This window comes from Sphaerodactylus townsendi, linkage group LG05 (genome assembly GCF_021028975.2).
Source record: "Sphaerodactylus townsendi isolate TG3544 linkage group LG05, MPM_Stown_v2.3, whole genome shotgun sequence".
Taxonomy (NCBI): domain Eukaryota; kingdom Metazoa; phylum Chordata; class Lepidosauria; order Squamata; family Sphaerodactylidae; genus Sphaerodactylus; species Sphaerodactylus townsendi.
This window is the reverse complement of record NC_059429.1, coordinates 33,096,550-33,123,147: the sequence shown is the minus strand read 5'-3', so window position 1 is coordinate 33,123,147 and position 26,598 is coordinate 33,096,550. Positions and strand designations below refer to the sequence as shown.

The following is a 26,598-nucleotide window of genomic DNA, read 5'->3' as shown; positions in this document are numbered from 1 at the left end:
GTGACAAGGCTTTGTCGGACTCTGCTTCTGAGGATAACTCAAGAGAGGGAGAACTGGAGCCTGGCCCAGAGCGAACCCCCAGTCATAGACCTATCCAAGGGGAGGTGCCCACAGGCTCAAAAAGGTTGTGGACTTCTCAGGCAAAGAAACAGTAAAACAGGCTACCTATCTGAAGAGGATCAAACATCACTAAATTGACAAGAACAACAAGAAGAATGGAGGACGACTTCCATGCCTACCCTCCTCCCACTATTGTTATGTAGACCCTTCATTAGATGATATCCAGCCTGTGTCCTATCACTCCATCCAACAGAGTCTGGAGACTTCCTCCAACTTTAGTGGCTCTTCCTCTAATAGAAAAGGCACTCGTTGGTGGAAGCCTGCTTAAACTGCAGAATAGTTCATTCAGTTGGAGGAAGATTGGATATCACCTTCTCCCAGTATTGTCTTTAATTTCTGCTACTCACCGTATTCCCTACTTAGCAGAAGTGGAAGCTAAAAGAAGCTGCTGTGAGCTAAGAAATCTTTTGCTCATATCTCACATCATACATGAACTTACTAGATAGCCTTAGGCAAGGCACTAACTCCCTTTGATCCATCCTCCCTTCCCTTTGATTCCCCCTCCCTCCCCTCAGCAATACTGGAATAATGGAAACTAGTAATATAACTTTTTAAAATTATTAAGGATTACTTAACAATGCATAGAAAAGCTCTACGAGTATTATTTTTACTTACATTTGTGATATGCAGCTTCCGAATAATGTAGTTAGGACACACTTTGCAATCACTTATCTTCACAATGATGTCCCCATAAGAGGCAGTCTTCTCCTCCATGGAAGGCCAGTATTGGGCACATTTGTTCTACAGAAATAAAAAGATCACCAGTCACACCAGGGATACTTGCCCATATCTTCAGAAGTTTCCCAAGCTGGAGTTGACAACTCTAGGTTGCAACCCAGAGAGTAGCAGCTATGCAAGCAGATGCAGGTATACTTCCTGTCTCATTCTTTCCCATTGTCCTATTAACCATGGGCACATCTTCTTATCCTGACTTCTAACAGCTTCTCATCAACAACCATAGATCATCCAATAAAAAAGATGCCAACTTTGTCCCATAGACATTCAGGCAACTGTGAAGTAGGGGTATGCACAAAAAAAATATTTTTTCAGATCTGGGTATATTCTATCCCCCAAGAAATCACTATTCTTGATATTCCTAAATTCCCATACTAATAGGGTATTCAGATTTAGGTTTTTTCTTGGTTTCCATTTTTTGGGGGGGTCCATTATACCCTATGGAGAAACATTCTGGGGAGCTGGGGTAGGGTTTGTTTTTAAAGATACAGGCACCACCATTGCAGGGGGATGCTGGTATCTGCCATTTAAATAACCCCCAATTTCAAATAGTTTGGGTCTAAGCCTAGGTGTTCTGAACAGGGTGCCCCCACAGTCCATTATTTCCTGTGGAGAAGAGGAAACTGTCATGCTGCTTCCAGGGCAAAAGCTGTGCCTGCAAGCAGCAATCACTGGTCAAATGTCTCCCATGGAAGAACTACCCCAACAAGCCCAACAGCGCCATCTCAGAAACCAGTAATCCCAATAGAACCACAAGTGAATATGCCAAACATAAGCATAAGCATAAGCATAAGCATTTTATTGTCATTGTGCACGCACAACGAAATTTACAGCAGCATTCCTCGATGCACACAATTTCAGACTCATACATCATCATCCTCCACCCATCCCTACACATCATCATCATCCTCCACCCATCCCTACACATCATCATCATCCTCCACCCATCATCCTCCACCCATCCCTACACAGCCCCAAATACAGCCCCAAATACAAACCAAACCAAACCTTAATCAAACCAGATACTCTGGAACTCCACATGGGGGCACTTTTGCAAGCCCAACAGAATGAACAGCCCAGCAATGTGCAGAAGCCCAGCAGAACTTAGAGCTGCAGTGCAAGTGTGAACCCAGTGTCAAACCAGAGAATCTCTACAGTAGAAACTGAAGGTAGGGGCACTTTTGCAAGCTGAGCACAGCCAATAACAGTGTACTAATGCTCAGCAGAACCCATTGTGGTAGCGTAAGCTCAACAAGACTCTTGTCAAACCACAGGATCACAGCAAAAAAATCCAAGTAAGGGATAGGGGGCGGGGGTGGTATTGCAAATCCAACAGAACAAATATCCGAATAAACAAAAATGGCTGAGTCGCGGCCTATTCGGTCTGAATACATTTTGCCTGAATACAAGCCGATCTGAATAGAAAGTATTTGGATCGGCTTGTATGTATTCGGCGGCATTTGGAGATTGTTTAAACGATCCTTGAATGCCGCTGCTTCTCCCCTTCCCTCGGCAAGTGCCAGTTTGACAGATAATCTACCCCCTCCCCCTTTCCCCAGCTAGCGTCTGCTCGTCAGAGTCCCTTCAAAGATTCCTGGCTTGTATGCGCCAACTGGGGGAAGTGGGTGTGGGTGTGTGTGTGGATTCTCTGTCAAACTGAAGAGAGTCTACCCCAGCTTCCTTCGGTGAGCACCTACAAGCCAGGAATATTTAAAGGGACTCCGGCTGGCAGACGCTGGCTGGGGAAAGGGGGAGGGGGTAGACTCTCTGTCAAACTACAGAGAGTCCATCCCCTCTCCCTTTCCCTGGCCAGCAACTGCCAGCCGGAGTCCCTTTAAAGATCTCCTGCTTACAGGCGCCAGCTGGGGAGAGCGGGAGGGGTGGACTCAAGTCTTCAGCTCAAGCTGAAATGAAACCAAAATATGATTGCACTTGCCCATCCCACTGACTCTGCCAGCACACTTTTCTTTCCTGTTGTCTCCCCATTTTCAAAACCTAAAATTTCAGGCATGGGCCTGTCTTATTAGATGCTTTAAGTGATTTGTTTAGAAAATTTATATGCCCTGGTTCAGAGACCTGCTTGAGGTGACTCCCAAGAAAAAAAATACAAATAGCATAAACATAACAGCTCATAAAAGTATTAGTATTAATAGCCATAACCACAAACCATAATGGGAGAGGCTATTAATGTTATTCTTCAATGATAGTTTATAAATAAAGGCATTAAAACAGAATCAAAAATATCTTATCTTCGGATTAACCAGTTGGTGTGTTTCTGCACCCATCTACTGGGTCTCTAAAGGATGATTTCATCTACTAGATCACACATGCTTCCTCTCGAAGCCTTGTCCAGACAAACTGGAGGACCAGAAATACAAGATAAACAATTCAAGGTATATTTCTGATCAGGGGAGCAAGCTTTTCTTCTTCCTCAATGACAGCCGAAAAATAGCTTCCTGGTATCTCAAGAAGAATTCTGTGTATCTCCAAAGAAAAACTAGTTGAAAAAATGTAGCATAAAATCACAAGGCCTAAGGAAACTACTTTACATTGGACATACCAATATAATATGCTGATTTGTCTTACCCTGTTTCCTTCTTCACAGCGAGTCACCATGACAATAATTGTTGCCTTTTGCTCCCAGATCATTCTCCAGAAGTCATCCATTGTTTCATCTTTAGGACCTGATGGAAGAAACAAAAGAAGAGCTTTGATGGATCAAACCAGTGACCATCTGTGATGGATGATTTCAAGTTCCACTCTCCAGGAGCTGCCATCAGTCACTTTCAAATAGTGGACTGGAATGTTAAAAATAAAAAAGGAGAAATTTGGCAGTTTAATTGATGGCCAACTGACAGAGTTTGAGCTTGCTGAATCTTGGGCTCATTCCGCACATTCAGAATAATGCACTTTCAAACTGCTTTCAGCGCTCTTTGAAGCTGTGCGGAATAGCAAAATCCACTTGCAAACAGTTGTGAAAGTGATTTGAAAACGCATTATTTTGCGTGTGCGGAAGGGGCCTTGGTGAGAAAAGGTTCAGGAAGTCTGCTGGTTAGACAAGGAGCCCGTTAGGAATTTCGGGTATTCTGAAGATAGGTAAGATTTCGGTGTTGTTCCCATCAAAAACAGTTCTGAGGTATAAAGATTTGGATGCTGTTGTTGTCATAATAGTTAAAAGCCTTTCTGCTCCCATGTTCCCAGAACATGATATCGTCCCACTGAATCCACTGTCCTCCCGCCAGCCTGTATTTCCCCAGTTCCTTGAAACCCTATGATAGAAAGTAATACAATGTTACTTTGTATTTAGCTGTCAAGAAATACTAACATTAGTATGTACGGTACTTGCCAAGATAAATCAACAACAATTCATTTTGGACATAAAGAATACAGTTAACAAAAATTACTCACATCAATATGGCTGGCATTTATGTAATCAGAACCTGGATCACTGATGATTGAAGAGAGCTCCACACGGTTATGGTCGTCTTTTCAAGCAGACAATTAGATGCAAATATAGGGAGGGACAAAGAAGATTGTCTCAGAACTTGCAGTTTGGAAGAATGCAAGGCATAAACAACTGGCGTGCAAAACTTATTTTGCAATGTCTACTTACAAGGGAGGATATCGACATAGCGGTTCTTGTTCTGATTGTAAGATTTGCGTGCATCTCTTATGGGGAATTTACTGAAAACTCTAGGGATGCTCTGAAAAGCAATGACAACATTCCACTTGAATGTATTTATTTACTTCATAGTCTTCCTTTCTTGCTGAGATTCAAGGCAGATTATGAGATTAAAAACAATGAAATAGCAACAGAATGAGGCCCAATAAACAGTCTAATGAAATTGAATGACAAAATTAGAAGCCAATGCATTGAAAAAACAGTGTAATATTTGACATAATGCAAAAACTGGATTACAGATATTAGAAAATAATTCCATAAAAAAGAGACAATGCTGTAAAAATAGGGCCATGAACATCAGTCTTGACGCTCTGTAAAGGCATCCTTCTGAACAATTTCATTTTGCTACACCCTGTCCCCTCTTAAACAATTCCGTTATACACATTCTGGAGAATAATCGAAGCACAGGAGCCTTCCTGTCCTCTTCAAGCAGGCCATTCCATAAGGTGGGGGCCACAACAAAGAATGCTCGAGGATGGGCATTTGTTGATCTTACCCATTTGCAAGCTTGCACCTTCAGAAGGCTTTGCTCAGATGAGCACAGCTATCATAGTGGAGTATATTAGAAGAGGAAGTCTTGCAGGTACGTGGGTCCTTGGGCCACACAGAAAAACAAGACCATACTTCTTTCTCCTCCCCACCCCCCCATAGAATAAAGTTATCTAATTAATCAGGTCAGGATGTACATGTGATTAGTGTGGAAATATCCCTCTCCATTTATGGAGAATGTTGCTCTTCTAATTAAACTTTCATCCTTCAGGACAATGAACCTTCACAATGAATCTCTAATCCAAAGTTTCCATGAAGCTTGAATCTAGAACATCCTGGATCTACAGATATATCTGGATCTACAAATATATCTTTCCAAGCCCAAAAGAAACCAAAACTGGATTTCGCACAGCATATTTATAACGAGTTGTGAACATTATAAACGATCTCTTTATAAATATGCTGTGTGGAATCCACTCAACAGCTGCTGTTCCAACATAAGGTTGGTTTACATATGTAACATGGCACCAACCTGAAATTCATCCAGGAAAAGCCTTCCTTCATCTGCTATTTTTCTCTTATAGGTTTCCCATAACAACTCGGCAGGAATTGGCTCTATATTCATCAGTAGCCTTTCATCATCTTTTAAAAAATGAAAAAAAAAATCCATGTGGCCACCTTTGCAGTCTTTAATATAAATAACATTAATAATACTCCATGCAACATACTTAAATGTATGGTGCATAGAGACAGGTTTGCAGAAATATCATTATATGCATGAATCAAGTAATGAAGTCAAATATAGTAGATCCCTGGCAAAGCCAAGTCTGCCTCACTGGTGCCAAGAATAGCTGAGGATGCAAGATGGAACAAACCAAATGCACAGAAAAAGATAACTAATCATTCTTTCCCAGTGAAGCTTATTTAATGTTTCCTACACAGACACAGAGATAAGATGAGCCCCTGATAAGCTGAACCTAAGAACTTGCTCTCAGATATTCTATGGATACCTTAAATCTCAAATTTTGAATTTGTGAGAGACAGACAAGTGATTTAATGTCTTATGTGGAAAAAGATTTAGGGGTTTGTGGTAGTTCTGGAGGTAGAGCCCAGCACAAGCAGTGTTCTACTTTGCCACAGAGGAGAAAAGAAACTAGCATGAAAAAAGAAACTAGCTACTGTTCATCTTGTGAGGCTCTGACACAGAAATAGTTCTAATTGTGGGGAAATAATTGGAGATATACCATGATAATTTAAGACAGCGGTTCTCCACCTGGGGGTCGAACGACCCATTCGCAGGGGTCGCCTAAGACCATCAGAAAATGGTCTTTTTATATTTTATATATATCAATTTTATGGTTGGGGGTCACCATAATATGAGGAACTGTATTAAAAGGTTGCAGCATTAGGAAGATTGAGAACCACTGATTTAAGATATACCACCTCATGCTTTGTATTAGTTTACCATTCTAACTCATGGGTTGGGCTGTAGTCATATACATTTAAGGTCAACAATACATAAGCAAAATAGCTGGAACCAAAACAAAGGAGCAAGTATCTGTCATTTTGAAGTTCATAGACAGGTCCAGCCAGGGATGCACATATAGTCAGAGGTCAGAAGAAGACAGGAATCCAGGTATAGTTCTTATACCAACGAAGGAAAAAAGAGGAAACTGGCAGATTATACGGCGAAAATATGTTTATTAGCTATTCAACATCCCAGGGATGGAATTGTCCTATGAATTCTGTGCTGTTATTATACCTATCTGGCACTGTCAAGAAAGTCTGATTTGGAGCTAAGTAATGCTGCATTAGCCTTACAATGAGGTAATGAAAAATAAATTTGTTCTATGTCCTTGACAAAATTATAGCAAAGGAATGCCTACCTGGAAGAACAAGCATCACAGATTCATCGGGATCTCTGAAAGAAACATGATCTGTGTTACAGAAGCCTTCAGCAACCCAATTTTAGGTTACTGTAGCTGAGTTTGGCACTGAGATGTTAATGATGGTTACCTTAAAATGCAGTTTGCTCCTATACAGAGCCATACTTTTTCCTTGCCCATGAAGATCCTCCATCTAGAAGTTTCCAGAGCAGTGTGGAACTGGAAAATGGGGAAGGAACTCCCATACCACTATGATATCAAATGTAAGCCTGCATCTGAATGAGCAAGTTTTAGCCTTCTCATTTTATTATATCTAGCGAAGAAAAAAGAGCATTACCTTGATCTCTTTTTCTTAAGGTCGTAGATTTTATACAGAACAATGATTAAGGCCAAAGTTGTCATAACAATGAGGAATGCCAAAAACATAATCAGGGCATCAGAATTATCTGTAAAATGAAAAAACACAGAATGGCAGCTAAATAGGAATGTTCTTTAAAAAAAAGTCGGCCCAAATTAGGATTTCTACAAATTCTGCTATAAATGTTTTCATCAGTCAAATTCACTGTGTTGAAATGGGAATTTCAGATGTGAGCTGATTTATGCCTATTAAAGGTTAATAAAGATAAAGATAAAGATGTGAGCTGATCACGCTGTCTGTTCACTTTGTGTCAAGAAGCCACAAACGCCTGCCAAATTGTTTTGCACAAGGGTTGCACAAACTGTGCATGCGCATGTACATAGATGCTGCAATCAACTGACTGGCAGACTTTAGAGCAGTGGTGGCGAACCTTTGGCACTCCAGATGTTATGGACTACAATTCCCATCAGCCCCTTCCAGCATGGCCAATTGGAATTGTAGTCCATAACATCTGGAGTGCCAAAGGTTCGCCACCACGGCTTTAGAATCACTACGAACTACTTAGATGACCACTGAAGGATTTATTTATCCTTTATTTAGTTATTTATTAGATTTACATGATTCATGAATGATCTCATTATCTATTGTAAGAATTGCCTGCTGTGCTCAGCAGTTACACACACAGTAGAAGTCAATTGGTCTGTGAGAGAACATTTATGTGTGAACGGCAATTGTGATGAACTGCATAGTTAGGAAGAAATATAGTGGAGCAACCTGCTAAGAATAGATCAATGAACTACTGAACCAAAAGTCATCAAAAAAATCAGATTTCTTTTTGAGGCCGATGAACAGGACTCAAGCCAAATCAGCAAGTGTTCAAGCATCGCTAGCCAAAGTTAATTCTTTACTATTACAAAAAACATTTTGCTTTGCAGACTGCTCACACTTTTTGAACAGGTAAATGAAATTAATCATTAAATTAAAAAGAGTGAGTTAAGCTTTGACTTACATTCAGTTGTTATTGTAATGGGGACTGACACTGACTCAAAGTGGTCATTAGAAACAGTAATCTAAAACAAACAGAAAGAGAAGTAAATATGCATTTTATTACACAAAAAGCCTCACAAAAGAAGAGTGATTTTGTATACTTTCTGAAACGTGTTTTTCAAAGTTGTATTTCATGAACTTGAAACTTAAGTCAATAACACATTTAACAAGAACTTCAGTGAGGGGAGATAAAAGTTCAAAATTGTAGGGAAAATGAGTACAATTTTCTGCTACCTTCCATTGATTACTTTTGAATTGGTTGCGGTGGGTTTTCCGGGCTGAGTGGCCATGGTCTGGTAGATCTTGTTCCTAACATTTTGCCTGCATCTGTGGCTGGCATCTTCAGAGGTGTATCACAGAGAGAAGTCTGTTATACACTGTGTCCAGTGAGATGGGAATGTTTAGTGGGATATATATTGTCCATGTCCCAGGGTGGGGAACCAATCATTAAACATTTGGGTGGAACTTGCTAAGCAAAGGTGTGGTTGACTGCATTGTAATGCGAGTGAGGTTTTTCAGTCCAGGGAGTGATTCACATTTGCATTCCCTGCAGAAGCAACAGTCTTAGTGAATGCAAACCCTGACACAGACTCCACCCAGACACAGGGATTGCAGCTAATGGCACGAAGAAGGGGAAAAAATTGCACGGATCTTGCTTCAGTGAGTGTCAGAGGTGGGATTAACAACTGGTTCGCCGAACAAAAGGTCAAATCAACTACAGGTTTCACCGAACCAGTGTGAACTGGCTGAATCCCACTTCTGATGAAGACTAAACAAAGTCTTCCATGCCACAACCTGAATAAAGGACAGCAGGGCCAATTCATTATCCAAGATCCTCAAGCAGATGCTTAGAGCTCCAAACCAACAGGGAACAGAGGAGTGGGAGGAGTCAGCAGCTATGAAGTGCCTGTTATTGGCTCATATGCTATAGTTGATGCTGCTTGAGGCAACCTGGAAGGAAGATATCTGGGGCATTTCAGTAGCTTAAGGTGACTTAAGCAGTTTTGAGCAGATCTATGCAGAAGTTAGTTCCGTGGGTTTACTCCCAGGAAAGCATCCTCAGGATTGCAGACACAAAGTTTTCTTTTAAAAGAGGGATTCATGTGTGGATTTCTGTCAGTTGGATCTGGAAGAGGAAGTCCACATGCAAGCATCCATTGGTGTATGTGGTCCTTCAGCCAGCATAGGTCGTGTACATACATGGAAACATTTACTCCTATAAATAATTTGCTACCGACCCTTAACATGAAATGACAAATAGGATTATGTGATCAGAATATTTCAGAATGGCACACACAACTGCAAAATTATGATTTTTAAACAATCATAATTATGATAATTTTTTAAAAACTAGAGCCGCCCGGGGATAGGGCAGTATAGAAAACCAAATAATAAAATAAAATAATTAATTAATAAATAAATAAATAAATAAATAAATAAATAAATAAATAAATAAATAAATAAATAAATAGAAAAGGGTTAATTGTAGTGAGTGAAGGAAATCATCACAATGATCAGCATTTGTATGACTCATTTAGCATTCAGCAACTTACTTCAAAGTCATATTTTGTCAGGAAGGAAAGTTTTAAATCAAAGAAGCATGAGTTATTTTCCAGCTTCTGACCATCCCAATACACTGTATATACTTTCTTGGGTCCATGAAACGTTTCTGGTTCTTCACATTTAATCCGAACTTCATTGTTTTTCCCATGTATGAAAGCTTCTGGATTTCGCACAGCTGTTGGTTCTGCACAAAATAAAAGTAGGTTCTATTAAAAGAAATGAATAGTAGCTTCTATTATAGTACAAGTTTATCTGATGGCTCAAAAAGCCTTTTTAACTACCAGATGAGAGATGGCATCTGGACTGTGGTATTCAAGCCTGATTGCTTGTCCTTGTGTCATCTGTTGGCTGGGGATATGTTTGGGAGAGCAGAATGCGGCAGGAGATAGTGCCATGACCAATAGCATGAAGAAGAAAATCCAGGTTCAAATCCCCACTCACACCATGGAAGTTTGCTGGGCAACATTGGTCTAGTCACTCTCAGCTGAAAGGACCCATGGATGTGGCGCACAGCCACACTAGCATATTCACCATCACCCAGGAACTTGCTCCAGCACAGGAGGCAGATGCACCAGCAGCTGTACATCTTGCAGCCGTGTCCCTGCAAAACCTGGAAATCCAGGCCACAATAGGGCTGCACTGGTGTCCTGCTCGGATGCCAGGATGCAAGGGGGCAGGCCAGGGCATTCCTGGGGCTGTGGAGTTGAGGCCTGGCTTGTGTGGCGCATCAGCCTTTGGACATATGCCACACTTTTGGCAGCGTGTGTCCTTTCAACCCTATGCATGTTTTCAGTGGCAACAGGTTTCAGGGCTTTTCCCTGCTCCCTGCGCTGCCAGAAAGCCCTTTTGGAGGTCACAGGGGAGCACTGCATCAGTGATGTGCCCGCCATGCGGCTGAAACTCCTTCACTTACTCTCCCCACAGCCCACAGCAGACACCTTGTGAGGTAGGTGGGGCCGACAGATGTCAGCGAGAACTGTGACTAACCCAAGGTCACCTAGCAGACTTCATGTGTAGGAGGAGGGGAAACAAATCCAGTTCACCAGATAGGAGTCCACCACTCATGAGGATTGTGGGGAAACAACCTGGTTCTCAGATTAGAGTCCACTGCTCTTAACCACTACACCACACTGGCTGTCACCACAGTGCCACACTGAAGGAGTTTCCATGCTGTAGTATATAAATGACCCTTCCAGCCAGCAAAAATGAAAGATGCTCTGATGTTATTTATGAAAATGTTGCTTTCAGCAACATCATTCAATCCAAACAAAAATATATATTAATTTTCAAAACAAGAAAAATCTCCTCACAGACACCTTTACACAAAACTGTTCATGTGTACAGTGTAACACAGATAACAACATAATGCTATAACAAATATAGTAGATTTCTAAATGGAGGAAGGCTAATTTTTTTCTAAAGTTAGTACAGTATTGAAGGTACACAACTTACTTTCTTGATCGGTTAAAATGTGCTGGAGATATTGCTTCCCCTCGATTTTGTGATTTCGCCTGTTCCAAGTATATGCCCATACAGATACACTATAATTTGTATAAGGCGTTAGTTCACTCCAGAAGTGACTGGTGTTTGCGTAAACATCTATTGGCTCTGAATACACATTTTTAGAAGTTAGAAAGGAAAAGAATACAAAAAGCATTAATACACTCAAAAGTATTAATACACTCTTTCAAAACCACTTGTGTATATATTATTTCAAGAAAGGGAACCAGGATAAGGTTATGTAGAATGAAATGGTAGGCTATTCAGATAGGTGATGGTTCTCTTTCCCAGGTGATAGGTTTGTTCTCCAAGTGTGTGTGTGTGTGTGCGCGCGCGTGCATGTTTGTGTATTAAGAGCTGACAAGTTGCATCTGACTCATGGAAACCATGTAGAGTTTTAAAGGCAAGAGATTAGCAGAGGTAGTTAGCCATTGTCTGTCTCTGTATAGCCAGCCCTAATTTCCTTGGTGGTCACCCATCCAACTGCTGACCAGGGTCAACCCTGCTTAGCTTCTGAGATCTGATGAGATCAGGCTAGCCTATACAGATCAGGACTGTTTTTTAAGACTCCACCGGAATCCCACGGGGCAAAGGAAACAGGCTGTAATATGAGCATGTTTGACAAGGGACTCAAACTGATCATCACCAGAGGTATCAAAAGAGTCAAAGCCAGATTTAGCCTCAAGTCAACAACTGGTATCTACACATATATGAATGGTAAAGTAGATCCCCTGGAGACAGTGAGCTGGACCTTAGACACTGCCAGTGACAGATATTTCCTGCCTTCCACTTCTCTCATCACCCATGTGTGAGCTTCAATAGGACTGGGACCTGGATGGATGAACATTTATGTTACAGATATGGGTCCTCTCTTTAGTGCAGTCAGTCATTCCATGTGAGTCCTTCAACCTCCAACATCATTCGGGGCATCTTACAAACATCCTCTTGCAGGAAGAGACAGGAAAAGCCCACTTCCACAAACACCCTGTGTTATTGTTACATAGGGAGCAAATAAATGTTTCAAGGGGGTAAAATGCTCCCACCCATTGGTGGGACCCTGTAGTGCAGGGGTATCAAACATACAGCCTGGAGACTTACGAAAAGCGCTGATATAGACCATGTAGCCATGAATAGGACCATTTGATTCGTCCCTTGGTTTCTGCCAGTGGATGGAAATATTTCTTGAATATGCTTTGAAGTTAACATTTTCAACTTGGTCTGGTGCTGTTGACAGACAATTGGAGGAAAAGGCACTTTTAAAAATGCTGTATGACTACTAAAAAGATAGGTCAACAGTTAATAAGACACTAGCAATAATTTTCCCAAACTGCATTCTCCTTCGTATTCAGTGCAGCAGAGAAGATTGGGGAGAAGAGATAATTTGTGATCTATCTGGATTCTATCACTCTCTCTGGACAATCTGGGAGATTTCCAAGCTGTCTGTATCTGGAGTTGGACTCCAATGGCAAATGAGGGATTCTATTAATGTATTAACCATACCAGAGCCTCCCAATTTGACCTGGTTAAGGTAACCTTAGACTTGGTTTTAAGGACCTTCAGGCTTTTAGTCCTGGGTTAACTCACTATTCTTGCAGAGACAGTGCTGTCAGGGATGATTCAAACTGCCACAAGGGTCCCAAAATGTCACTTGTTCTATGCACACTGAAGGTCACAGTTTGGCTCTGATATTCAAAATGACAAGGCAAGGAGATAACCAAGGGTGGGATTTTTTTTGAATAATTTGGAATAGGCCTTTTCCACATGAGTTGTTTACAACATATTTTGCAGCCAAATGCTACATTTTTCCCTTTGAATTTTACATGTTTTCCCCTCCATTCGGTTCCCGAAGTGCAATCATGTTGAAAATGTATTTTATTTCTCCACCCCACCAAACATTCAGTCTTTATTCACACCTTCATTTAGTCACCCAACCTCTCCTTCAGTCATTTCCTCCTTCCCCTCCTCCTCCACTGTCAAAAGGATTTTTTTTAAAAATTCTCTATTACATTAGCTATGTAACACAAGGGCACAGTCACAAGCCAGATCCACAGTATCAGCTTTGTCAATCTTATCTCAAAATAAATGTTGTCATGTTAAGAGGAAGAAAAAAATGTGTCTGTAGTTAGGACTAAGTGAAATTAACAATGGAAGGTACTATTGCAAGAGGAAATTGACAAGGAATTGTTGCAGTACTGATGGTGCATCATAGCAGCAGCGATGACATGTTTAGGTGATGCTAGACTGTGTCCACAGTTCATAGTGAGTGAAATTGATCATGGAAGATGTTATTGCAGGAGGAAATTGCCAAGGGACTGCAGACTGACTGACTGAGATGCAGTAATAATGGTTCTTAAACATGTGCAGCTTCCCATTTTTTCACCAACTTTTGTCCTTCTATCCACTACTCTAAATGCTCACTGCAGAAGAGGGTATGGTCTGTTACCTTAAAAGGAGACAACTCTTCCTTTTATTCAGATTATGGTTCAAACTATTAACTGGTCATGTACTTTGGCTAAAATCGATATTACAGTTTCTGAAAGATCCCTGCACCAAAGACTGAATTACAGGTGATTTCATGATATATAAAATGCAGGAAATTCACAAGAATCACATCTCCAGGAATGCATCTGATGAATGAAATCATAATATATGTAACACAAGAACTTGACATAAAACTCTTACTGTATAAACGTTACGGAACATTTTCTTCTGAATAAATAGTCAATGGAGAAAAAATGTATGACACTTAATGCAATCCAAGCCTAGTTTAGAAAGGAACAGCCCAACCTGAACGTTCTAAAATAGAACTCATCAAAAGATTAAACATCACAGCATATTTGGGCCTTATACAGAGATTTGTGTTTCCTAACTCATTATAGCTGATAACACTTCATCATAACCCAGGCTAATTATGTGATGGGGGAAAATGTCCACCGCAGCAAGATTTCTTGTGTGGACCTATTTCCTCTAGTCCCATCTTCACTACCCTCCCTGGGACGTGCAAAAGCACTTCTAGCACAAATTTAATTTTACCTCAGTGCTAGAGCAGGCAGAGTTGCCAGTGAGCACAGCTTTGCCCTGGATCTCTTCCCTCCACCCATGGCCAGGATCCTAGCTCCATCCTTCCCAGTCCCACGCACTGCTGTCCACGCCTTCCCCCTCACCCCTGTTCCATGTTGCTGGCTCCTTCTTGCTTCTCTGAGGCTCATTCCGCACATGCAGAATAATGCACTTTCAAACTGCTTCCAGTGCTCTTTGAAGCTGTGCAGAATGGCAAAATCCACTTGCAAACAGTTGTGAAAGTGGTTTGAAAACGCATTATTTTGCGTGTGCGGAAGGGGCCTAAGTGATTATATCAACATTTAAATATAAAGCACTCTCTTTATAGCTCCCGTTCACCTCCTATGCTCTGCTTCCACCCTCCCCAATGATTGGGAAGGCTTTTAAAAACTTTGACACAAGACTCCTTTTTAAAACAAGCTTCTCTTGCAACAGCAGCAGCAAGAGAAGAAAGAAAGAGAGAGTGTGTGGAGGGGAAGGGAGGGAGACTGAATATCAGCAGAGTTAAAAGAACCAGTGATAGGCGGAGTTAAGAGAAGCAGCAAAAGGAAAGGTTGGTTGAGACTAGCAAGCAGCTGCGAGGCAGGCACTAGGCTGCCTCCTCACATGTAAACAGAGAAATAAGAGGAGGCCACACTTCTGCCCCACTGTGAAGCTACCAGCCCCGAGGTAAGTGTTCCATGAGTAATGGGTCCCAACCTTTATGGATGCTAACGAGTACTTACCATGCCATAATCACACTATTATGCTGTATTATACTGTATTCTATTTTATGCTTAACACTGAATCTTCCTGGAAGGGACTTGTTTGTAGACCTTTATCTCCCTGCATTTTTATCTCTCTGTTAACTGAACCCTTCAGGGAACTTCAACTGGCAACCCCTTTTGTCATTGTTTAAGTGTAACAACCACATTATAGTATAACAACCACATGAATTCATTCAGTACAAATTACTACAAACCTTTATGTCTCTCAACCCAACTTCACTCCCAACCCCTTTCCCCCTAGGACTGTGCTGTATGAAATTTTCAAATATATCTGAGATCTGGCTCATGAAAGGTTATGGTGAAATAGTTGGTTACTCTTAAAGGCACCTCTCAATTTTACTTTGCTATACTAGTTTAACATGGCTATTCGTTTAAAGTCCTTAAAAATGAGCAAAGCATCACAGTCCTTCTGAAATGCTCTAAACATCACAATTATTTCTCATCTATAGATGTATGTTTTTACAATAATTAGACATTTATTTCCTTGTTTCTGAAGATCACTGTTTCCCCTAGGGAGTCTTCTGTCTCACAGGCTATGTTACCTGTGAGTATAGTACAAATAAATGGAAGCCGTAATTATCCAGACTACAATCTTATGCAAACAGTAATGGCAGTATGCTCCACTGAAGAAAGTAGGATTTACGTTTGAGCAAATGTATGCAGCATTGCATTATTATTATTTTAGGATGTACATGACATTCACCATTCTTATTATGAAAGTTGCTTTCTGAGAAAAGTCCATAAGTAGCAAAGGCCAAGAAATAACTTTGAGTTACCCACCTCCAAAATCTGTCTTTACATCAATGCTTTTATTGTTCACCAGATTGTTTTCAAAATATATTTCTGATTTGCAGGTATAATTCTTGTTGGGTGATAAAAACCGGATTTCACTAGTACTGCTTCTACTACAATCTCCAGGCCAATTTGGACCTAAGAAACCAGAAATACATATTAAGAACAAACAAACAAAAATAATATATCCCTTGCTTTATAAGGCTCTATACATACATTTTCCAATGCTAGCAAAGCCTTTAGAAATATTTCTCTATCCTGATTAATTATATATGTTGTTCTACATCCACATACAAGATTAAAAACAAGCTCCCAATCAAAGTCCTTTTAATTAGGAGTGGGGGTTGGCATTATTTTAATGTTATTTCTATTGTTGTTTTAATAGTTATATTTTATTTATGAGGTTTTATTATGGGTTTTTAATTGTTTTTAGCCTATGTAAGCCACCTAGCGAAGTGGGTATGAGGCATGGTGTAAATTTTTATAAACAAATAAAATAAATAAAAATGAAATAAATACTTTAAAACTCCTACCGAGATGACAGCACGAGTAATTCACAACACAGGAGTAATTCACAACACAGGAGTTTACAGGAGTAGTCCACTCTAAGGTGACACTAGAGTCAGTGACATCGGTGAGTGTCAAATTGATATCCACTGAAAAAAGAAAAATCATCACACCTTTATAATAATCTCTTCAGTATTAAGACTTCACATCTGGAGAGAAATTCTGACTACCGTTTTAACAATTCCAAAAACAGGCATTAATTAGATCCCTGATTCTAATGAGAAAAAGAAAACATGCTTAAATTTTCTACTGAAGACAACTAAAATCATTAGCAGTGGTCAGCTCTCGGACTGTGTCTATTGCTTTTAATACAGTATCATTTAAAGATATAAACAAAGGGTTAAATCACACCATGTATCAGCAGATGATCACTTCTCTTCCTGGCTTTCCTCTTTCCTCCCCAGCAGGCTTTTCCTCTGTGTGTGTTGTGTGTGTTAAGTGCTGTCAAGTTGCTTCTTGTTGCAACCCTAAGAATTAATGACCTCCCAAATGTCCCATCATTGGCCCTTACTGCACAGTACAAATAAAAGATCTTAAGGACATTAAAAGAAGTGTTTTGGGGAAGAACTCCACACAGCTTTTTCCCGAAGATGTCTTCAGAACATTTTATTTCTGCTCAACCTGTTTTTTTTTAAGAAAATGCTAAATTAGTGATCTCTTCCCCCCACCCCCCAAGATTTTCTTGTGATTTTGTGTTTGTGATTTTCTATCAAACCTGCCATTTGCTGAATGTTTGTGATGGAGGTTTCCTCTGCTTGCAGCTCATCCACCCATGATTTCACTGGCAATCCTGTGTATGTGTCGTTTTTCCTTTTGTTGTTGTTTTGAGCATGGTGTCTTCAAAGCTATGAAAACTCAAAATTTGCCCATATTGCAGATTCTCTTATGTTGTCACGTAGCTTCCAAAAGACACAACGCCTCAAATCAAAACAAAAAAGCAAAAAGAAAAAAGTGATTGCCACAGATCCAAACTAACTTTTCTTATTTACATGGGCGTACTTTATACAATAAAATCATGGCAAATTAGCTGTAAGCAGAGGAAACCTTATATGGTGGGCGGGATGGAGAATCACAAGCAGGAAAAAAATGGTGGGTGCGAGTGAGAGCTAGTAGGGGAAAGAGACAATGCTTTCAAAAAAAGCCAAAATGGATCTTTTCCTTCAAAAGTCCTGCAGGGTAGAGGTTTTATTTGTGCCATGTGCACCAAACTGCTGACCTTCTTAACAGTCTTGCAACCTTGGTAAAATTGATTCAGGTATTATAGGACCTGTGTGGTTGCACTAAGAAGGGGGAAAAGGGGAAAATCATCTTCCTTTCTGCCCTATGCCTGCATGCAGTTCTGCTGAAAGACTATTTTTGCCCCTTTTCCCCACACCACTGCTGCCTCCAGATCTGCATGGCTGTTGTTTCACATGGGTCTTATGCATCGTTGAGGCAACTTCCCAGAGTCAGAAAGCAGTGCTGAGGAGAGGAGAAAGCTGCAAATACTGGCATTTCTTGCATGGTCCTTACACAGTCTTCACACCTAAAGCCTAGCTTTGTGCATTTGCTTCAATTCTCTTTACTCAGGTTGATTTTACTTCATAGATAGTACTTGTTGATAAAAAGTATGTACATCATTACACTTGATAAACACCATGGAAAGTTGCATTTAGCGAAGTGTATACATGACTAGACAGACACATTAATTCATCACTTTTTTGCTGTCAAGTCACAGCTGACTCATGATTTAATACATTGTTCAGATGTTGAAGTTTCTAAGTATTGATATCTAAGTGAGAGACAGGAATTAATCAATGCCTTCATTACTGATGAAAGATTCCCCAAGTTAAACCTCTCTACAAATTACATAGCAGAAGGAAATGAGAAAAAGAGCACAGCAGAAGGAAGTGAGAAAAAAGTATAGCACATATGCAGAGTGCTCACAGTCTCTGCATTCAAAGAATGGATTATTCTTGGTACAGATTAATCTGTATTCCCAGAAGTCTGCATTTTTCTGTAACGAGAGGTGATAACATTTAAGTCAGCCTGGATACTATGCTGTTCAACCATTTGACCTTCTGTTGGCAAGTACCTCTTGTTCTGTTACGAAAGGTTCTAGAGTTAAATCTACCTGACTATTGTGACTCTTTAGACCTTTAGCCCTAACTTCAGATTTTCAGGGAGATAAGGGCAGGAGATTGACATTGGTAATCAGTAAAAGGCATTTTGCACATGTTCAGAGTCTCACATTTTTTCACTCAGGCTGGTAAGAGCTAGGTAGCTTGTAATTAATTATTAAAAACAGACACCAGGCTGGGTAAAATTTGGTATTCATATTTCACCCCTTGCACCTTTTCATAGCCTCACATATTATTGCAAACAGTGGAGGTTTCCTTCAAACATTACAATCTCTTTTGAGTTTTGTGTCCATTATTGTACCTGTCATTGCAGACATATTATTGCATCACATATTATTGCAAACAAGAGGGAAACAAACAAAGGAAGCAGGAAAAGGTCAAGAGAAAAAAGATTCCAGATAAGGGGAAAATACACAGTAAAGGATTAACCCTTCTGCAGTCTCTCTATGCCCCCTCCCATTTCTTCCCAGGGAAACAGTCAAAAGATATACTGTCAAAGGCTTTAACAGCTGGAATCAACTGGTTGCTGTAGATTTTCCATGTTGTGTAACCATGGTCTGGTGGTTTTAGCTACTAATGGTTCACTCAGATATGTGCCTGGCATCTTCAGAGGATGTCATAGTAGGATATGTTTCTTGCTGTGGCATAGTGTGAAGTGATTTGTGTGGTTTGTTTTCTGTTTTGTCCTCCTCTCAGATGGGAGGCGATGAGGTGCACAAATACCGAGACAATTTCCACGAAACAGAAGAGAGTCTGAAAATCAATAAAACCTGGCCATTGCTACTAAAAAACACCAAAAACAAAAACCAAGGGACTTTTCAAACACCATACAACGATCCACCAGATAATACAAACTCCTTCCCTCCATCCCCTCGTAGGCTCACGTCACGTCAGATTTTGAGATGAGTCACACACATTCAAACCACAAGGACACATACAAATGCTACTAGAAATTAACTCCACCAGGACACTTGCAAAAGCACCTCACCTGCTAGGACACATGCAAATGAAATTGCAACAGTACTGCACCTAGATACTTGCAAATGTGCCTCACCCTCTCCCAGTTAGACGACTCCAAGGCAGATACCCTACCACACAAATCACTCCTCACTGTACCATGCAAATACATTCAACCATAACATGCCTCTGAAGATGCCAGACACAGATGCAGGTGAAACAGTAGCAGCAAAAACCACCACACCTACAGCCAAGAGAGTCCTTGAAAAAAACTCACAAGCAACAGTCATATATAAAGCAGTAGCTTCCACAGTTTCCTTTGTACCTTCACCATCCAAATGGCTAGAGACTGACTTAGGATACAGTTTTCAACCTTGGAATATATTCTTTTAACCATTCAGGATCGGGTCTCTTATAATAGATCATAAAACTGGGCTTAGAAAGTCAATAATTCCAATTTTTCTTCCATTGATAAAAAGTTAGTCTTACCAGGAGGGACAGGAATAGTTATTGACTTTTCACACCCGTTAATAGTTGTATTCAGGTTGTAAGTTGAGCAGGAATGAAGTCCCGAAATCGTATTATTATCCTTATTCCAATGACAATGGTCACAGAAAACATTTGGCAAATTAGGAGGGTGCATCACAGCATTGACAGAGTGGCCATCAAATGTATAGTACTTCACTGAAAAAATGTAAATATCTAAGAAAAGAAAAAAGAAAATGCTGAAACACTTGGTTTGAAACATCCTCTTACTTTCAAATGAGAAACCTTTCAGTATAGTATTGGCATGGATTTTTGGAGAGCCCCCCCTCAAATTATTCTTTTCAATTTAATTTATTTAAGCAGATGAGGTTATTTATTTAACAATGTCTCTATTGCCCTATGCTTCATTCAAGAGTTTTCCCAAATCAATAGAAAAACTATTAATAAACCATTTATTGATTTGTTTGTTTGTTTATACAAAAGATGATACACTCATGTACCTTTCTTCTGCCTCTCTCAGTAAAGGGCCACCAAGGCAATTAAATAAAAAAAACCCTACATAATAAAACCACATCTTAAAAACCATTAAAACCAACACAAATAAACAATTAAAACAATTAAAACCTAGCTGAAGTACACACACAAAGCCATAAAAACAACAATGAAAACACTGGATAGGAAGGAAAGATCACTGTGGGAACACGAAACAAAACAAAAAACTATTTTTACAACCAACTTTAGGACTCTCCTAATTTCCCCAAAGCTACTAATTCAAGGATGGATTCCATTAAAGACATACAGAGTTTGAAAAAATGTAGAGGAGGGCACCCAAAAATGATCTAAGGGCTGGAACCTCCTTCCTACAAAGAAAGTCTAAGAATCGGGGACTTTTCAGTTTAGAAAAAAAAGAGAAAATTATGGGAATCACTTGGCAGAGATTTATAAAATTATGCACAGGCTGGAGAAAATGGATAGAGAATACTTTTTCTTCCCCTCCCATAATACTTGTGGGTGCCCAGTGAACTTGATAGGCAATAGTTTCAAAACAGGATAAAAGAAGAGTAATTAAATTGTGGAATTCACTGTCACAGGACGTAGTTATGGCCTCGAACATAGATGTCTTTAGAAGGTATAGGTTACTTGATGATAGGTCCATCAATGGCTACTAGCCCTCATGACTAAAAGGAACTTCCACAGTTAGAGCCAGCAAACTTCTGAATACCATTGCTAAGAGGCAACATCAGGGGATGCCTTCATCTCTATGCCTTGTTGTTAGCTCTCCAGGGCTACTTGATGATCACTTTGTGAAACTAGATGCTGGATTACATGGACTTCTCATTTGATGAGGGCTCTTCTTATGCTCAAATTACTGTTAATATACTCATGCCAGAAAAGGTGCTGCTAATACATTATTACACATCACCAGTACCAGCCCAGCCACTGAATCAACAATTATTTCCCTCTGCCATAAAACCATGATATTCTCAGAGACTTGTGAGGTGCTTGGGGGAGCTATGATGTGCACATCTATACAGATATACTGTATATACTGGCGTATAAGAATACTTTTGAACCCTGGGAAATCATCTGTAAAGTCTGCGGTCGTCTTATACGCCAGGTACTGAGCAGCAGGTGGTACTGGCGAGCGGTGGTACTCTATATTTTAACTAGAAAAGTGGGGGGGTCAAGTCCTTTATAGCTTCCGGTGCGTCTTAAACGTACGTATATGCGGTAGGTCTCGGTAACATAGTTTCGGCGTGATAAGAATATTCTTTGGGAACCGTGGAAATCATCCGGTAAAGTCTGGCGCTCCAGCCTTTGAATGCGTACCAGAGCAGGTGGTACTCGCTGGATGTAGTGTACTCCTGCTATTTCCATGAACTAGAGCGGGCTTCTGCCTGATAATGTTTCAGCCGCCTTAAACGTATACCAAGTAGGCCCTCAATGGAAGCTCTGCATATACTCGTCAACCACCAACTGGATTCCATAGGACATATTTTGCATGTGAATTATTTAATATAAGAAGTTTTATCAATGTTGAGATCATTCTCGAGAATCAACTAGTGCCTCCAAATAGGAAATCAGAGTTTAGTTAAATTCATCATTCTATTCAGAAGATTGCATAGCTTATTCAGGAAAACTTAAAACTTACTGCAGTCCTTGGGAGTTGTAGTGGTTCCTGTAAAAAAAACGAAGGCAAACTGTAAGAAAGCAGATAACTGCAATGTCTCCAAGTGAACAGAAATATATGCTGTTGTTTCATTTTGACATTGTATACTGTTTGAACCTATGGCAATTACACTCTTTTTCTTTTCTTTTAAATGTAGTTAATTATACATTTTGTAAAAACTGATATTTCAACATGAGTGATGAAACGGTAACACAGCATGACCCACACACTCTGCTGGGATCTATGCAACCTGCTCCCTGGGTCCAGTGAGGACAGATAATCTTTATTCAACCCAAGCACAATTTCATATTAGAGATATGCTCCAGTTGGAGGTAGGGTTGACAGATTCTGGTTGGGAACTCCTGGAGATTTTGGAGTAGAGCGTAGGGAGAACAGGAACCTCAATGGGGTACAATGCCAAAGAGTCCACCCTTCAAAGCAGTCATTTTCTCCAAGGGAATTGATCTCTGTGGTCTGGAGATGAGGTGTAATCCAAGGGTTCTACCTGAAGGCTAGCATCCTATTTGGTGGTGGTTGCAATTAGTCTCGGTAACTATAAATCCTAACAGGAGGTACCACCATCATATTTCTATGGACTAGGAACTGTTGCAAATTCTTCAAGGATCTCTAGCAGAGGTTGCACAGAAGTCTAATTTGGATTAGGACTGCAGCACACGGGGGAGAGGATTGAATCCTCCTCACCACACTATTTGGAAAATCTGAAATAGCTGTAGACAGTCTCTATTTGCCCTGATCCGCTCATCTAGAAGGTGCCATTCACCTGCTGCCCACAGTCCCTTTTCAGAAGTGGGATCAGAAGACCAGACATGCATTATTAGTTTATGGACTAGGTAATGAAGCCAGAAGCATCAGCTCGGTTGTTGTTTCTTGCACCAAAAATACTGACCTTGTCAAAAGAAACATATTACCAATACACAGATTAAATAAACCAGAGCAAAACACCATCATGTTATTCCTATCAGTACATCATATCATTACTATATATCGTACTTCTCCAAAATCAAATCAAATCTTCCCTAATTGAAAAAAAACCTAAATTGATGGTTCAAAACTAATGTTTCCCCCTATGTAGCCTTCCCTAATTGACTAAAAATAGCGATAAAGAATTCCCACCTACCATTTCCCATCTGTGGCCACAAATCCTAACTATAAAAGTTCATTTTGTCATATGTGAGTTCTAAGTTCTATTCAACGATACCTTCAGTGACAGATATCCACTGAGAAAATCTCCCAAATCAAACCCATTGAAATCTTGTTTATTCAACAATACCTTCAGTGACAGATGTCCACTGAGAAAATCTCCCAAATCAAACCCCTTGAAATCTTGTTTAAAGGTAGGCCAATTTTATGACTTCTATCCTCAATTTCAGGGATACCTTGAGAAACTGAAGTAATACACAATGTGCCAATTTTCTTCCAATACTAGGGTTGAGTTACAGTTCATAATCAGAGCTGCATATGGACCCAAGTTCTAGGTAAAGTTGCCAACATCCAGGTGAGGGCTGGAGTTCTCCTGGAATTACAGCTGATCTCTAGATGTAGAGATCAGTTCCCATGGAGAAAATGGCTGAATCAGGGTAGAATTTCCCTAGCACGATCCCCAAATCTCCAAGAATTTCCCATGCCAGGATTGGCAACGATACATTGCCTGATTCCATTTTGGGTTGTTGGGGCAACTCAAAATGCTACCTAAAGTATGTGCAGATGTCACTGTTACTGGCTGGGGCTATTCTTAGAGTTTCCAAGGTGCAGCCAGCAACACCAAGAGCATTTAGGAGGTAGGGACTACTATTAGCAGTTTTGGTTTTCACTAACAGTGATGTCATGGGACATATTAGGACTTGCAAAACTCTGGATTTTGCAAATCCTAATGTGTCCCATGATATCAATTCTGGCTTCCATTGGAAGTAACGCACTGGCAAAATGCTGCTGTGTGCCCCCCCCCCCCCCAATTTCCTCCCACTGGAACTTCAGGTACGGGTAAACAATCAACCAAACTGTCAAGAAGACTATAAGCAGAGGACCTTGCAATCTTGGATCTAGGGATGAATTCAAAAGTTAACCAGTCTTTACACAAATCTCATTCCTTTGGATTAGGTTTACAGGAAAAGGTTTCCTTTATAAAACAAATATGGATTGCATTCAGAGCTATGCATGCATGCTGAGTTAAGATTGCTCTTAAATGGGTGCAGGTTTGTCACCTATTGGGGTTGTGATGGTGCCTGTGGGAGTCTGAGAGGTGCTTGCTGGAATGCCAGTGGATGGTGTGATGGGTTGTGTGGAGGAAGTATTTTTCAGATCATCTGCCAGGGAATAAACAAAGAAGTTAGCATTAAGTCTGGTAGTAACTATTATATCCCTACACACTGCAACCATCTTCAAACAGAGCAGAAAGCAGTGACAATCTATAACTTCTCTTTTAAAAGATGGTAGAACTGAATTAACATACCGACCAACCAAATACACACAGAAACACCTGAAAACTTCCCCCCCACCCCCATATCTCATTCCTTTCTTGTTCTACACAGAACATTTTCATTTCTAAAGATGCTCAGGGGAAACACTATAAAGCAACCAATGGATGAGAAGGGTTTGGAATTCTAGTTGGTCCTTATAACATTTTTTGCAGATTTGTTTTAAGCTAGGTATAACATTTAAAAATTCAATTTAAAATGGCCCAATGGAAAACCATCATAAAATATTGGAAGCCAAAGAAATATTACCACTATTTCAAAAACCAGCATTGTACTTAATATTAATCCATGCTTTCCAGTAAGTAGAATTGTTCCTACCCTCTTGTATGCACTAGAATGAAGACCCTGTCCTGCAAATATCCCAGAGGAGCTGTTCCTTTCTGTGATGCCTCCTTCATTTAAAAATGTAACTAGCAGTTTTAAAAATTCTAATCTTTAGATTAAAATTTGGATATATCCTTTGGATGCAGGAAGGTTTCAACTAATAGTTTTACAAGTCAAAAATAGTTCTTGAATATACACTTTGCCTGTTCTGTTCCTGGGACTTCTATAACAGGTAAAAACTAAGCAGGTGAAACTTACCTTGTCATAGAGAAAAAAGTGACATAAAAATCACATGCTGAGAGGCAGCAAAAAGTGAGAAATCTACAGGCAAGCCACTTGTTTCCTGATTAACAGAAATAGCTCCACTTGGGACATAGCTTTCAATATAGGAATGTATTTAAAACTAGTAACTCCTAAGGGCCATTTATACAATATATCCTCATTAATATCAGCAAACAAGAATGACTGATGAGAATTATCCTATGCAAACACAACTGTGGTCCCTTATTATTTGAAAAAAGCAAGGGATCTTCACTGATCAATTTACTTGATATTCTGGGGAAAAAGGGGGGGCAACCAAACCTCCTGCAACAGTTACACAGCATTTCAAACTGGCAAGTGATCAAGTCTGCACATCTGCAGTCCTGATGAAACATAACCATGTCACAGAACAAATACAAACTTCGAAGCAGTTTTCCAATGAGGTCTTTGCAAAGACTACTGCAGACCTGATGGGGAGTATGTGAGACGATGGCAGGAAGGAAGGAGTGAAGAAAGGGCAGCAGGGCTGCTGGGTTTTGTGTCAGTATTGAGGATTGTATGTGGGAATAGGGAGAAGTTGCTGGCTAGATAGGTCTCTGTAGTAACAAAAGTACAATGGTCTTATTACCAGTAGTGGGACACAATGTTCGTACATGGAAAAGGGCAGTGTTAAGAGAGAAGAAAAGAGGACAGTGATCCTGATTGCTTGCAAAGGCTTCACCCAGGGTAACAATCTCACATGTTGATCCAAATAACAGTTTGTCTGGAGAAATTCAATTCATTCATTCATTCCAAACATTTAAAACCTGCCATTTCATACAATTCGGCCCCCAAAGTGGTGAGAGCTAAGAAAACCAATCCTAAAATCAGTACATATATGTAAAACTGAGGGCAACCAAATTGACTGCTGTGGTAGGCAAGCCACTGCTCTCAGCCCCCAGGCTCCCGCTGCTGCTTCGTGGAGCAGTGAGAGCAAAATTGGAGGGGGCGGGGAACACTCTTCATAATGTTTACCTTACTGAGTTGGTCACTACCTGTTATCTGCCACATTGAATCCCATCATCTCATTGTTTTTGTCACCTGAACAACACCTAACATAAGCAGGCACTCAACACTTGGGCGTGAGTATGCATAACTGATGGAGAAGATACATATTCTGAGAGAAAACAACAGAGACAGTATAATTTGTATTGGAAACCACCACCACCGCCCCCGCAAA

The 26,598-nt window shown here is 40.2% G+C and overlaps 1 protein-coding gene across 1 annotated transcript in view; it reads right to left on the bottom strand.

The window, feature by feature from the left end:
• The window catches only part of PTPRC (protein tyrosine phosphatase receptor type C), a 103,263-nt gene that overhangs the window by 16,430 nt on the left and 60,235 nt on the right, over positions 1-26,598 (bottom strand). Inside the window, exons 5-21 of the mRNA XM_048495897.1 lie at positions 24,522-24,623; positions 22,282-22,308; positions 20,133-20,345; positions 16,533-16,655; positions 15,988-16,137; positions 12,479-12,604; positions 11,333-11,488; positions 9,871-10,064; positions 8,280-8,340; positions 7,250-7,358; positions 6,913-6,947; positions 5,559-5,668; positions 4,469-4,559; positions 4,264-4,340; positions 4,100-4,124; positions 3,442-3,551; positions 736-861 (exon numbers count right to left, since the gene is read on the bottom strand). Of these exons, the coding sequence (XP_048351854.1) occupies positions 736-861; positions 3,442-3,551; positions 4,100-4,124; positions 4,264-4,340; positions 4,469-4,559; positions 5,559-5,668; positions 6,913-6,947; positions 7,250-7,358; positions 8,280-8,340; positions 9,871-10,064; positions 11,333-11,488; positions 12,479-12,604; positions 15,988-16,137; positions 16,533-16,655; positions 20,133-20,345; positions 22,282-22,308; positions 24,522-24,623 (1,835 nt within the window). The remainder of the gene's footprint in view (positions 1-735; positions 862-3,441; positions 3,552-4,099; positions 4,125-4,263; positions 4,341-4,468; positions 4,560-5,558; positions 5,669-6,912; positions 6,948-7,249; positions 7,359-8,279; positions 8,341-9,870; positions 10,065-11,332; positions 11,489-12,478; positions 12,605-15,987; positions 16,138-16,532; positions 16,656-20,132; positions 20,346-22,281; positions 22,309-24,521; positions 24,624-26,598) is intronic.